Source organism: Macaca nemestrina, chromosome 6 (genome assembly GCF_043159975.1).
Source record: "Macaca nemestrina isolate mMacNem1 chromosome 6, mMacNem.hap1, whole genome shotgun sequence".
NCBI classification, from domain to species: Eukaryota; Metazoa; Chordata; class Mammalia; order Primates; family Cercopithecidae; genus Macaca; species Macaca nemestrina.
The window spans coordinates 143,978,995-143,992,970 of NC_092130.1; the positions used below are offsets into that span (position 1 = coordinate 143,978,995).

A 13,976-nucleotide genomic window follows, 5' to 3' on the forward strand; every position below is an offset into this window, starting at 1 on the left:
ATGGGGAAAATATCTCCAGGGCATGTTAGAGACCTTCATGGCAGCCCCTCCCATCACAGGCCTAGAGGCCTAGGAGGGAAAAATGATGTCCTGGGCCAGGCCAGGCCCTCCCTGCTGTGTGCAGCCTAGGGACTTGGTGCCCTGCATCCTATCCTCTCTAGCTGTGGGTAGAAGGTGCCAAGATACAGCTCGGGCTGTGGCTTCAGAGGGTGCAAGCCCCAAACCTTGGCAGCCTCCATGTGGTGTTGAGCTTGTGGGTGAACAGAAGTCAAGAATTGAGGTTTGGGAACCTCCTCGTAGATTTCAGAGGATGTATGGAAATCCCAGACTGAAGTTTGCTGCAAGGGCAGAGCTCTCATGGAGAACCTCTACTAGGTCAGTGCAGAAGGGAAATGTGGGGTTGGAGCCCCCATACAGATTCCCTTCTGGGGCACTGCCTAGTGGAGCTGTGAGAAGAGGGCCACCATCCTCAGACCCCAGAATGGTAGATTTACCAACAGCTTGCACCATGTGCCTGGAAAAGTCACAGATAATGCCAGTTGTGAAAGCAGCTGGGGCAGAGGGCTGTACCCTGCAAAGCCTGCAAAGCCACAGGGACAGGAGCTGTGGACAGGACCTGTCCAAGACCATGGGAACCCACCTCTTGTATCAGCATGACCTGAATGTGAGACATGGAGTCAAAGAAGATCATTTTGGAACTTTAAGGTTTAATGACTGCCCTATTGGATTTTGGACTTGCATGAGGCTGATAGCCCCTTTGTTTTGGCTAATTTCTCCTATTTGGACTGGGTGTTTTTACCCAATGCCTGTACCTCCATTGTATCTAGGAAGTAACTAACTTGCTTTTGATTTTACAGGCTCATAGGCAGAAGGGATTTGCCTTGTCTCAAATGAGACTTTGGACTTGGACTTTGGAGTTAATGCTAGAATGAGTTAAGACTTTGAGGGACTGTTGGAAGGACATGATTGTGTTTTGAATTATGAAGACATGAGATTTGGAAGGGGCCAGGGCAGAATGATATGGTCTGGTTGTTTCCCCATCCACATCTCATCTTGGATTGTAGTTCCCATAATCCCCACATGTTGGTAAAGATAATTGAATCATGGAGGTAGTTTGCTCTGTCCTGTCCTCGTGATAGTAAAAACACTATTTCACGAGTTCTGATGGGTTTTTTGTTGGTTTTTTCTTTTTTTTTTGAGATGGAGTCTCGTTCTGTTGCCAGGCTAGAGTGCAGTGGTGCGATCTCAGCTCACTGCAACCTCCGACTCCCTGGTTCAAGCGATTCCTGCCTCAGCCTCCTGAGTAGCTGGGATTACAGGCATGTGCCACCACGCCCAGCTAATTTTTATATTTTTAATAGAGACAGGGTTTCACCATATTGGCCAGGATGGTCTCAATATCCTGACCTTGTGATCTGCCCCCCGTCGACTTCCCAAAGTGCTGGGATTACAGGTGTGATGCAGCAAAAGCAACATTGAGAGGAAAATTTAGAGGCTGGGCACGGTGTCTCACACCTGCACTTTGGGAGGCTGAGGCGGGTGGATCACCTGAGGTTGGGAGTTGGAGACCAGCCTGACCAACATGGAGAAACCTCATCTCTACTAAAAATATAAAACTAGCTGGGCATGGTGGCACATGCCTGTAATCCCAGCTACTCGGGAGGCTGAGGCAGGAGAATCACTTGAACCTAGGAGGCAGGGGTTGTGGTGAGCCAAGATCGTGCCATTGCACTCCAGCCTGGGCAACAAGAGCAAAATTCTTTCTCAAAAAAAAAAAAAAAAAAAAAAAAAGGTGGAAAGTTTATAGCACTAACCACCTGCATCAAAAAGTTCGAATGATTTCAAATTAGTGATCTAACATCACACCTAGAGGAAACAGAAAAACAAGAACAAGTTAACCCCAGAGCTAGCAAAATAAGTAACTAAAATCAGAGCAGAAGTGAACAAAATTGAGAACCAAATATCCATACAAAGAATCAATAAAACCAAAAGTTGGTTATTAGAAAGGATAAACTAGATTGATAGACCACTAGCTACATTAACAAAGAAAAAAAGAGGGAAGATCCAAATAAGCGCAATCAGGAAACAACAAAGGTGACATTACAATTGATCCCACAGAAATACAAAAGATCCTGAGACTATTATGAACACCTGTATGCACAAAGTAGAAAATCTAGAGGAAATGGGTAAATTCCTGGAAACACAACCTCCCAACATTGAATCAGGAAGAAATTTGAAACCCTGAACAGACCAATATGAAGTTCTGAAATGGAATCAGTAGTAAAAAACCCACCAACCAATAAAAGCCCCAGACTGGATGGATTGACAGCCAAATTCTGCCAGACATAAAAGAAGAGCTGATAGGAATTCTACTGAAACTCTTTAAAAAATCAAGGAGGACAGACTCTTCCCCAGTCATTCTATGAAGGTGGCATCACCCTGATACCAAAACCTGGCAAAGACACAGGGAAAAAGGAAAACTGTAGGCCAATATCCCTGATGAATATAGAAGCAAAAATCTTCAACAAAATACAGCAAACCGAAAGCAGCACATCAAATTGTGGTGATTGTTAATTCACCACAATCAAGTAGGCCTCATTTCTAGGATGCAAGATTGGTTCAACATACACAAATCAATAAATGTGATTAATAGCCATTCATGACACACCCACAGCCAACATCTTACTGAATGGGCAAAAGCTGGAAGCATTCACCTTAAGAACTGGTACAAGACAAGGATGCTCAATCTTACCATTTCTATATAACATAGTACTGGAAGTCCTAGCCAGAGCAATCAAGTAAGAGAAATAAATGCAAGGCATCGAAATAGGAAAATAAGAATTCAGATTACCTCTTTTCCATGACAGTATGATTCTATACCTAGAAAACCTAAAGACTCCTCCAAAAGCCTCCTAGAACTGATAAATGACTTCAGTAAAGTTTCAGGATACAAAATCAATATACAAAAATCAGTAGCGTTTCTATGGAGAACCAAAGCAAGAATGCAGTCCCATTTACAACAGACACACACACACACACCTCTTAGAGCTCTAAGACCAAGTTATATCAGTGTTTATTTGAGCTCGGGGAAGAAAGTCAGTGAAAGAAGGCAATCACAGCAGTTCTTGTATTTGTAAGTGAAGGGCAAGGAATTAGATGTAACTAGAGTTTGTGCATTAGAAGGAAAGAGTGGGACTAGCTGAGTATGGAGACCAGAGGGAATCACTGAGTTCAACCTATTGACAAGCAGTAGGGGGTGATCAGAAGGGGCTTTTTTTCTTTTTCATTTTGCTTCAGGAGAAAAACGATTTAATATCTACCAACTTCCCCATCCCCCAAGTAGCTGCATTCTGCGATTTCAACTTTTCTTCCAATTCTTAATCCTGTTTTCTCCGCTTATAAAAGGAAAGTTATCAAAAACAAAGGAAGGTTATCAAAAACAAAATACATTGGCAAAGTACTCATCACTTCTTCGACTTATATTTTTATTGCCATGAAACTATTTCCTGTGTTCTTCTATCCAGACAGACATTCACTGCAGTCTATAAAGTGAAAGATGTAAGCAAGGATATATAACTGTTTCAGTGAACAGATTTGGTGAAGTGCCTTCTGTTTTAGTACTTTAAGTTTATCACATTTTGTTAACTTCTGACATTCCATTTTTCCTAGATTGGAGGAAAGATCTGTTTATGTAGTTTTTAAATGTGCCAGTGCCTGCACGTTAAGATTTTTAAAAATAAAATTGTATAAAACATATAATGTATTGGTCTTTTGGGGGGAATTAGATGCATCATCACTGTATTACACTGTATCACAACTGTATTACAGCTTCATCAACATTAACTGGTTTGCTTTCGTGATGTTTCTGAGGAATTGGTTCTTTTTGCAGAGGTTCAAGAGAAAGGGCTTTTGAGAAGTTCTCTAGTTCCTTTTGTATATTTACAAATGCTTTATTCACATTGTTAACTTTTCATCATTCATAATGTATATTTTAAGATTAGTGGGCTGGGTGCAGTGGCTCACGCCTATAATCCCAGCACTTTGGGAGGCCGAGGCAGGTGGATTACCTGAGGTCAAGAATTCGAGATCAGCCTGGGCAACATGGTGAAACCTCATCCCTACTAAAAATACAAAATTAGCCAGGCATAGTGGCACATGCCTGTAATCCCAGCTACTCGGGAAGCTGAGGCAGGAGAATCGCTTGAACCTGGGAGGCGGAGAATGCAGTGAGCCGAGATCGCGCCATTGCACTCCAGCCTGGGCAACAAGAGTAAATCTCCATCTCACCAAAAAAAAAAAAAAAAGAAAACAGGTTAGTGGTAACTGGCTTTGCTTTGTTTTTAGCCTTAAAGTTGTTGTGTCTGGCAATGTGAAATACGTTCCTGGACTTCTGCCCCCTTAATTTGTTCTTGGCCATTGTCTTTGATGTGTATATGCAGGTTCTTTTTTTTTTTTTTTTTTTTTTTTTTTTTTTTAACTTAATTTCCGTAGGTTTTGGGGGAACAGGTGGTATTTGGTTACATGAGTAAGTTCTTCAGTGGTAATTTGTGAGATTTGGTGCACCCATCAACCTCAACAGTATATACTGTACCCAATTTGTAGTCTTTATTCCTCACCCACCTCCCACCCTTTCTCCCAAGTCCCTGAAGTCCATTGTATCATTCTTAGGCCTTTGTCTCCTCATAGCTTATGAGTGAGAGCATATGACATTTGGTTTTCCATTCCTGAGTTATTTCACTTAGAATAATGGTCTCCAATTCTATCCAGGTTGCTGCGAATGCCATTATTTCATTCCTTTTGGTGGCTGAATAGTATGACATGGTGTATATGTGTACCACAATTTCTTTATCCACTCATTGCTTGATGGGCATTTGGGCTGGTTCCATATTTTTGCAATTGTGAATTGTGCTGCTATAAACGTGTGTGCAAGTATCTTTTTCATATAATGACTTCTTTTCCTCTGGGTAGATATCCAGTAGTGGGATTGCTGGATCAAATGGTAGTTCTACTTTTAGTTCTTTAAGGAACATCCACACTGTTTTCCATAGTGGTTGTATTAGTTTACATTCGCACCAGCAGTGTAGGAGTGTTCCCTTTTAACCGCATCGCTGCCAACATCTATTGTTTTTTGATGTTTTAATTATGTTCATTCTTACAGAAGTAAGATGGTATCGCATTGTGGTTTTTATTTGCATTTCCCTGATCATTAGTGATGTTGAGCATTTTTTCACATGATTGTTGGCCATTTGTATATCTTCTTTTGTGAATTGTCTCTTCATGCCTTAACTCTATTGTTTTGATGGGATTTTTTTTTTCTTGCTTATTTATTTGAGTTCTTTGTATATTCTGGGTATTAGTTCTTTGTCAGATGTATAGATTGTGAAGATTTTCTCTCACCCTGTGAGTTGTCTGTTTACTTTGCTGATTGTTTCTTTTGCTGTGCAGAAACTTTTTAGTTTAAGTTCCACCTATTTTTTTCTTTTTTTTTTTGAGACAGAGTCTTGCTCTGTTGCCCAGACTGGAGTGCAGTGGCTGGATCTCAGCTCACTGCAAGCTCCGCCTCCCTGGTCTACGCCATTCTCCTGCCTCAGCCTCCCGAGTAGCTGGGACTACAGGCGCCCGCCACCTCGCCCGGTTAGTTTTTTGTATTTTTTTGGTAGAGACGGGGTTTCACCGTGTTAGCCAGGCTGGTCTCGATCTCCTGACCTCGTGATCCACCCGTCTCGGCCTCCCAAAGTGCTGGGATTACAGGCGTGAGCCACCGCGCCCGGCCAGTTCCACCTATTTATCATTGTTTTTGTTGCATTTGCTTTTAGATTCTTGGTCATGAAGCCTTTGCGTAAGCCACTGTCTAGAAGGATTTTTCCTGTGTTATCTTCTAGAATTTTTATGGTTTCAGGTCTTAGATTTAAGTCCTTGATACATCTTGAGTTGATTTTTGTATAAGGTGAGAGATGAGGATCCAGTTTTATTCTTCTACATGTGGCTTGCCAATTATCCCAGCACCATTTGTTGAATAGAGTGTCCTTCCCCCTTTATGTTTTTGTTTGCTTTGTCGAAGATCAGTTGGCTATAAGTATTTGGGTTTATTTCTGGGTTCTCTATTCTGTTCCATTGGTCTGCGTGCCTATTTTTATACCAGTACCGTGCTGTTTTGGTGACTATGGCCTTATAGTTTGAAGTCATAATGTGATGCCTCCAGATTTATTCTTTTTGCTTTGTCTTGCTTTGGCTATACAGGCTCTTTTTTTGGTTCCATATGAATTTTAGGATTGTCTTTTCTAGTTCTGTGAAGAATGATGATGGGGTTTTTTTTGTTGTTGTTGTTTTGTTTTTGTTTTTGTTTTTTTACAGAGTCTCACTTTGTTGCCCAGGCTGGAGTGCAGTGGCACAATCTCAGCTCACTGCAACCTCTGCCTCCTGGGTTCAAGCAATTTTTCTGCCTCAGCCTCCCTAGTAGCTGGGATTACAGGTCCGCACCACCACACCCGGCTAATTTGTTCATTTTTAATAGAGATGGGATTTTGCCATGTTGGCCAGGCTGATCTTGAACTCCTGACCTTAGGTGATCCACCCGCCTCAGCCTCCCAAAGTGCTGGGATTACAGGTGTGAGCCACCGCACCTGGCCCTTATGGTGGTATTTTGATAGGAATTGCATTGAATTTGTAGATTGCTTTTGGCAATATGGTCATTTTCACAATATTGATTCTACCCATCAATGAGCATGGGATGCGTTTCCATTTGTTTTGTTATCTATGATTTCTTTCAGCAGTAATACATGCATGCAGGTCCTTAAGCGCCAGGTGGCACCATCTGCATGCAGCACAGGGCTTTAAGATGGAAATTAGAGCCAGTTAGAAGACTTATTTCAGTAGTTTAGAGATGAGGTGATCAGAATGAAGAGTGTAGGGTAATAGGTGTAAGTAAACATTTGGAGGCTATCAGGTGGTAAGAATGACAGCTTTTCTACTTGGGTGACTGAGTTGATGGTGATTTCTTTAGCAGGATAAAGAATGCAGGGGCAACACAGGGAAAACCAATCTCTACCAAAAATATAAAAATTAGCCAGCCTCATAACCCAATCTCAAAAAAAATTTTTTTTAAATAAAAATATCTTTTAAATCCTGCATTCTGTTAATTTTGCTTCCTTCCCTGAGAAGGACATAATATATCTTTTGTTTGTTTATTTGTTTTTTGAGACAGGGTCTCAGTCTGTCACCCAGGCTGGGGTGCAGTGGCACAATCATGGCTTACTGCAGCCTCAACCTCCCCAGGCTTAGGTGATTCTCCCACCTTAGCCTGCAAGTAGTTGGGACTACAGGTGTGTGCCACTGCATCCAGCTAGTTTTTACAGTTTTGGTAGAGACTAGGTTTCAAAAACACAAATAAGTAATTAAATAAATTAATTTAATTAAATAATGGCTGGGCTCAGTGGCTCACTCCTGTAATCCCAGCATTTTGGGAGGCTGAGGTGGGTGGATCACCTGAGATCAGGAGTTCGAGACCAGCCTGGCTAACATGGTGAAAACCCGTTTCTACTAAAAATACAAAAAGCTGGGCATGGTGCTGCGAGTCTGTAATCTCAGCTACTCAGGAGTCTGAGGCAGGAGAATCGCTTAAGCCTGGGAGGCAGAGGTTGCAGTGAGCGGAGATCGTGCCATTGCACTCCAGCCTGGGCAACAAGAACGAAACTCCATCTCAAAAAAATAAATAAATAAAAAAGAGAATACAGTTTTAGATATAAGGTGGCAGAAAAACATCGAGTGGTAATATTCAGTGGTATATTAGTTTTAAGTCCTCTGCAAAGCAGATGGGATTTTGACGAGCAAGAGATTTATTTGGAGAAATGCCTGTGAAGGAAAAAGGGAGGATGCCATAAAATTGGGGAAAACTATCAGACTGCAGTGTTGATGTAGATTTGACCCTGTGCTGGGGGTCCCCAAGATCACCCCCAGGTTCAGAAATCACCTAGGAGGATGCACAGAACTCAGCAAATAGTCATTTTCATGGCTATAATTTATCCTAACAGGAGGCAAAAGGTACATGGAGTAAATTCCAGGGGAAATCAGGCACAAACTTCCAAGAGTCCTTTCCCAGTGGAGTCGCACAGAATGCACTTAAATCCTCCAGTAACAAGTTGTGACAACATGTGTAAAATGTCTACCAGGCAAGCCCATTAGAAACTCCATGCCTGGGGTTTTACTGGGGGGATACTGCCTGCCATGTGTAAAGATTCCAGAGTCTCAAAAGGAAAAGAGATATTCAGAATAAAATGTATTGTTTGTATTTGTGACTAGTCTTCTGTTTAGGAGGGTGTCTTCTTCAATCACTGGGTGATGCATCTGTCCAAGTCCCCATCTTTTAAAACAGAAACTTTTTAAAATTTTATTTTTGGGAGACGGAGGTTTGCTATTTTGCCCAAACTGGGCTTGAACTCATGATTGTCCCACTTCAGCCTCCCAAGTAGCTGGGATGACAGGTGCATGCCACTGCACCTGGCCCCAAATCCCCATTTTGCACCACCCATTTTCTCAGACCACTCCTAGTACATGTATGTTAGTTCAGATCCTCCAAGAAGCTAAGGTCGGTTTAGCTGCAGAAGAGATTTACTGGGGAAAATGCTTGTGAGAGGATAGCAGAATGCAGGGAAGAAGTAAGGAGAAGCATCAGACTACGATGCAGCTCTCAGCCCTCCCTGTAAAGGAGAGGGAAAGAGGGTAGGGGAGACAGAGTCTCAGTGCACTGTGTAGTTTTAAGAATGTTTCAACTGGGTCAATGGTAAGACCTCAGGCCAAGTCACCCACAGAGTCACCTGTGTCTTGCAGGAATGGGCCTTTCACAGTATCCCTGCCATGCTTAGTCCATTAATTTGGGCCAGACCATGGAAAGTGTGACATGAACCTAAGCATGGGAGTAGATCCAGAAGGGCAGGTGTTGGAAGTCACCTCTGTGTTGCAATTGTTTTGTTTTTTTGAGACAGTCTTCCTTTGTCACCCAGGCTGGAATGCAGTGGCACGATCACTGCTCACTGCAGCTTCGACCTCCCAGGCTCAAGTGATCCTCCCACCCACCTCAGTCTCCTGAGTAGCTGGGACTACAGGCATGTGCCATTCAACCTGGCAAATTTTTTTTTCTTTTTTATAGAGATGGCATCTCATCATCTTGCCCAGGCTGGCCTTGAGCTGCTGGGCTAAAGCAGTCCACCTGCCTTGGCCTCCCAGAGTTCTGGGATTACAGGTGTGAGCCACTGAGCCCAGCCCTGTATTAGAAGTTTTGAAGTTGATAGAAATAGTACAGGGAATAAGTTATATTAATAGATAAAGAAGTGAAAACCTCCCCATTTTACATGATGTGATTATTATGCATTGCATACCTGTATCAAAATATCTCATGTACCTTATAAATATATACATCTACTATGTACCCACAAAATTAAAAAGTTAAAAAAAACAGTCAAAAGGAGAACCTTTAAGACATTAGTTTTGAAGCAGTGAGCAGACAAGAAAGGAGCCAATGCAGGAGGCTATATAGTTTTCTGAGAGTTAGGAAAAGATCCAGTAAGATAGAGTTTAAAGAAGAAGGGAAAAGAGTTTAAGGCAAATGTTGTAAAGAAGTTGTTAGCTTTCTGAGTCCCTTTTCAGTGGAGTTCAGGTAACAAATTGGAGTGAGTTGACTAGAGAACATAAGTATATACTGCTTTTGAAGATGGGGCAAAATATTTCCAGATAAATAGTGTTTAGTCATGATATATCTTATCTGCATAACAAATTTAAAAGCAAATGATGTCTTACTTGTTAAATTTCTCAGAATTCAGCATTCTTCTGGCAGACATTCACAAAGAACTGACAAGGAAAGAAGAGAGATTCAAGCCTGGATGAAAAGAAAACGAAAAGAAAGAATGGCAAAGTACTTAAATGAGCTGGCAGAAAAGAGAGGGCAAGAACATGATCCTTTCTGTCCCAGAAGCAATCCAGTAAGTCTGCAGTGTCAAGGGCAATGGAATTATAGAATATGTGTAATTACTTTCCTGGCAAAATTTTAAGAAAAAGATTAACATAATTTGGATACATTTTTAATTTGGCATATAGAAAAGTAAATGTTTTACTTAAGTCAGGAAAAGTTAATTACCTTAAAACGTTACAGGATATTGTGCTAACCAAGTTATACTGAATTATCTTAAATATTTTTTTGTCCCCCAGGCTAATGATGGCTGTAGCATTTTAACAAGAGGAAGAGGTTGAGTAATTGGGTGACCAATTGGAGTTGTTCCTTTAATTTTCAGTGAGAGTCATTGACAGTTCAAACAACTGACTATGTGTATTAAAGCCATTTTAAAAACTCACTTTTCTATGCCTGCTCCTTTACTTAGTTTATAAAATTTACTTGCTTAGAAAACTTTGAGGCTCAGCATGGTGGCTCATGCTTATAATCCCAGCACTTTGGGAGACCAAAGTGAGAGGATCACTTTTGACCAAGAGTTGAGAGCATCCTGGGCAACAACATCGTGAGACCTCGTCTCTACCAAAAAAAAAAAAAAAAAAGAAATTAGCCAGGTGTGGTAGCACACACTTGTAGTCCCAGCTACTCTAGAGGCTGAGGCAGGAGGATCATTTGAGCCCAGAAGTTTGAGACTGTATTGAGCTATGATCACACCACTGCACTCCAGCCTGGGAGACAAAGGGTGACCCTGTGTCTACAAATAAAGCAAAAGCTAACAAATAAAAAGCCCCTTAATTTTCTGTTAATAAGTTACCTACAAAAAATACAAAAAAAAATTGTCATGTATCAACAGAACAATGTCACTTCTGTGTGTGTGGTTTTTGTTTTTTTAACTGTCTTTAAAACTGTCAGCATTTATTTACTGAGCCCTAAATACAGACATCACCATAGCCAGGTCAGGTATATTTTTTTTCAGATGGTAAAACAAAGCACTGTTACTTTGATAGTCACATTACTATGAAAATTACATTTAGATTACAGTTTATCTTTTACTTTGTAATCTGAAATAAAATATAATATCCCTTCATTTTTTCCGCATCATTAGGATAACAAATTATTTTGGTGAATTTTCCAGATAAACTGTTCCATTAAAACACCAAATGGTGCAAAAGTAGGTGAACTATTGTTTAAAGTGCAATTTACTTACCTGTCTCTGAAAAGAATATATTGGTGTTAACATAACATTTTCTTGATAGCCCAGGAGACATGGTAGTGGCCTTCAGGGCTACTGAGGTACATGAACAGAATCTTAAAGTGTGTACATGTGTATTTGAGAGAAGAATGTGTGTGTGTGTGTGTGTGTGCGCGCGCGTTCCCCCACCCTAATGTAGAGTGGGTTCTGACATTACCTTCTCGCTGTCAGGGAAGTAAATACCCAAGATGGTTAGAATTGTGTCCAAATTTAGAATAAATTGGCCAGGAATAGTGGCTCATATCTGTAATCCCAGCACTTTGGGAGTCCGAGATAGGAGGATCACCTGAGGCCAGGAGTTCAAGACCAGCCTAGGCAACATAGTAAGACCTCGTCTCTAAAAAAAAAAAAATAAAAAGTAAGAAAATGAAAATTAGCCAGATGTAGTGGCACACACCTGTAGTCCTAACTACTCGAGGTGAGAAGATCACTTACGTCCAGGAGTTGGAGATTAAAGTGAGTTGTGATCATGCCACTGCACTCCTGCCTGGGCAACAGAGTGAGCTCTTGTCTCAAAATAAGTAAACTCTAAGGGTTTAAGAACTGCTTGGTTCATAGATTTTGTGGTCTCATTCAAGATTGCAGACATTTTTTGTTTTGTTTTTTAACTTCTATTTGGGTAAGTTTGGATGGGATTAGTGAGGTATTAATGTAATTAAAATTTTCATTTGAATTTCTATTAGAAATCAACAAGACCTTTAATTTGTTAGTGACTACTTCTCTACAGGACCTTGAAAAAGTGCGTTTACTTCTGAGTGTCCATTTTTATATACATAATTGTGTGTGAAAAGAACCTCACATGTAACTCACACCAATAGTTCTTTTTTTTTTTTTTTTGAGACGGAGTCTCGCTCTGTTGCCCAGGCTGGAGTGCAGTGGCCGGATCTCAGCTCACTGCAAGCTCCGCCTCCCGGGTTCACGCCATTCTCCTGCCTCAGCCTCCCGAGTAGCTGGGACTACAGGCGCCCGCCACCTCGCCCGGTTAGTTTTTTGTATTTTTTAGTAGAGACGGGGTTTCACCGTGTTAGCCAGGATAGTCTCGATCTCCTGACCTCGTGATCCACCCGTCTCGGCCTCCCAAAGTGCTGGGATTACAGGCTTGAGCCACCGCGCCCGGCCACACCAATAGTTCTTAATGTTCTGGAATAATATGTATGTGTCTGACATTTGTTGTTTGCCTTCTGGTGTATAACTTGAAGAGTTTACAAGTCACAGTCAATTCACTGTAGTAGGTTTCTGATAAACATTTTAAAACATAAAAATAATGATTTTAAATGTCTAATTTCAGCTTTATTAACAGGCTCTTGGTGAGGTTAGTTACAAGATTGAGTACAAAGCATAGGTGCTTCCACCTAAAATGTTCCTACTTCACATTTTTTGTGCAGCCAAATAAGGTTCTCTCCTAATTAACTCAATAAAATATATTAACTGAACTAGGAAAATAGATTTTGCATTCCATTTATTAAATTTTTCTTTATTTTGAAATGGAGTCTTGCTCCGTCGCCCAGGCTGGAGTGCAGTGGTGCGATCTCAGTTCACTGCAGCCTCTGCCTCCTGGGTAGCTGAGATTGCAGGTGTATGCCACATACCCAGCTAATTTTTGTATTTTTAGTAGAGACGAGGTTTCACCATGTTGGCCAAGCTGGTCACGAACTCCTGACCTCAGGTGATCCGCCGGCCGCCGCCTCCCTAACTTGGTTTTTACTTTCATTACATGATGTTTTAATTTAACTTTTTTATGTTTTGTGCTACAGTAGGAAGCTTCATCAAACACCACAGTGTTTTGTACTGTTTCCTCAATAACAGAATTATGTCTAATGGTTTAATTATTTGGATTGAACAATAATGAACCAACTGGATATTTCTTATGCAGCTTTACATGACTTCAAGGGAAATAAGGCTGAGACAAAAGGTGAAGCATGAAAAAGACAGGTGAGTTTGGTAGCTGTAACCCTGTGTATTCTCTCTGACTTCCTTACTACCTGAGGCATAGGTTAATGCCTTAGGAATTCTGTTTTCACAATAGTCTCTTTTTTGTCAATAAACAGAAAATTATGGAAGATATCACTGCAAGGAAAATAATGAGACTCACTAGCCTTTTTTCAAATTTGCTTTCAAATATTACGTGTTTCATTCAGTTTTTATGACTTTTATTTCTGCTGTTCTCCCTTTCCCAACCCAGATATTTACATGCATTTGGGAAATACTCCAGAGACCATAACTACAAGTACTTTTAATGATACTACCTAATCATTTTCAGAAACCTGACAAATAGAAGGATGTGAGAAGCATTGAAGAAAGAAAATGCTAAGTGAAATTAGCCAGGCATGGTGGCCCCGTGCCTGTAATCCCAGCTACTTGGGAGGCTGAGGCAGGAGAATCGCTTGAACCCAGGAGGCGGAGGTTGCAGTGAGTCGAGATCGTGCCATTGCAATCCAGCCTGGGTGACAAGAGTGAAACTCCGTCTCAAAAAAAAAAAAAGAAAAGAAAAGAAAATGCTAGGTGATCTTCGAACACTATATTCCCTCTGGATAGATGAACTGAAAGTGACTCTTAGTAAATGATGCTTAATTCTTTGTCTACAGATTGCTGCTCTCTGAACACTACAGTCGTCGAATCTCACAAGCATACAGTCTGATGAATGAACTATTATCTGAGTCAGTACAGCTACCAGCTGTACCACAGAAACCATTGCCTAACAAACCCAGCCCTACTCACTCTTCCAGATATCAACACTGCCCTTCTCCAAGAGGGTAAGACAAGGTTTGACATGCCATTTGGCAA

General features: G+C 41.1%; 1 protein-coding gene across 10 annotated transcripts in view; it reads left to right on the forward strand.

The window, feature by feature from the left end:
* Nucleotides 1–13,976, forward strand: part of CPLANE1 (ciliogenesis and planar polarity effector complex subunit 1) — a 162,316-nt gene that overhangs the window by 133,780 nt on the left and 14,560 nt on the right. For 8 of the 10 annotated variants that reach the window (XM_071099002.1, XM_071099006.1, XM_071099005.1 and 5 more), the window contains 3 exons: nucleotides 9,809–9,974; nucleotides 13,066–13,124; nucleotides 13,778–13,945. In XM_071099002.1, the coding sequence (XP_070955103.1) occupies nucleotides 9,809–9,974; nucleotides 13,066–13,124; nucleotides 13,778–13,945 (393 nt within the window). Of the gene's footprint in view, nucleotides 1–9,808; nucleotides 9,975–10,200; nucleotides 11,551–12,946; nucleotides 13,125–13,777; nucleotides 13,946–13,976 lie in introns of those variants that run through there. The other 2 variants (XM_071099011.1, XM_071099010.1) reach the window with 2 other exon arrangements.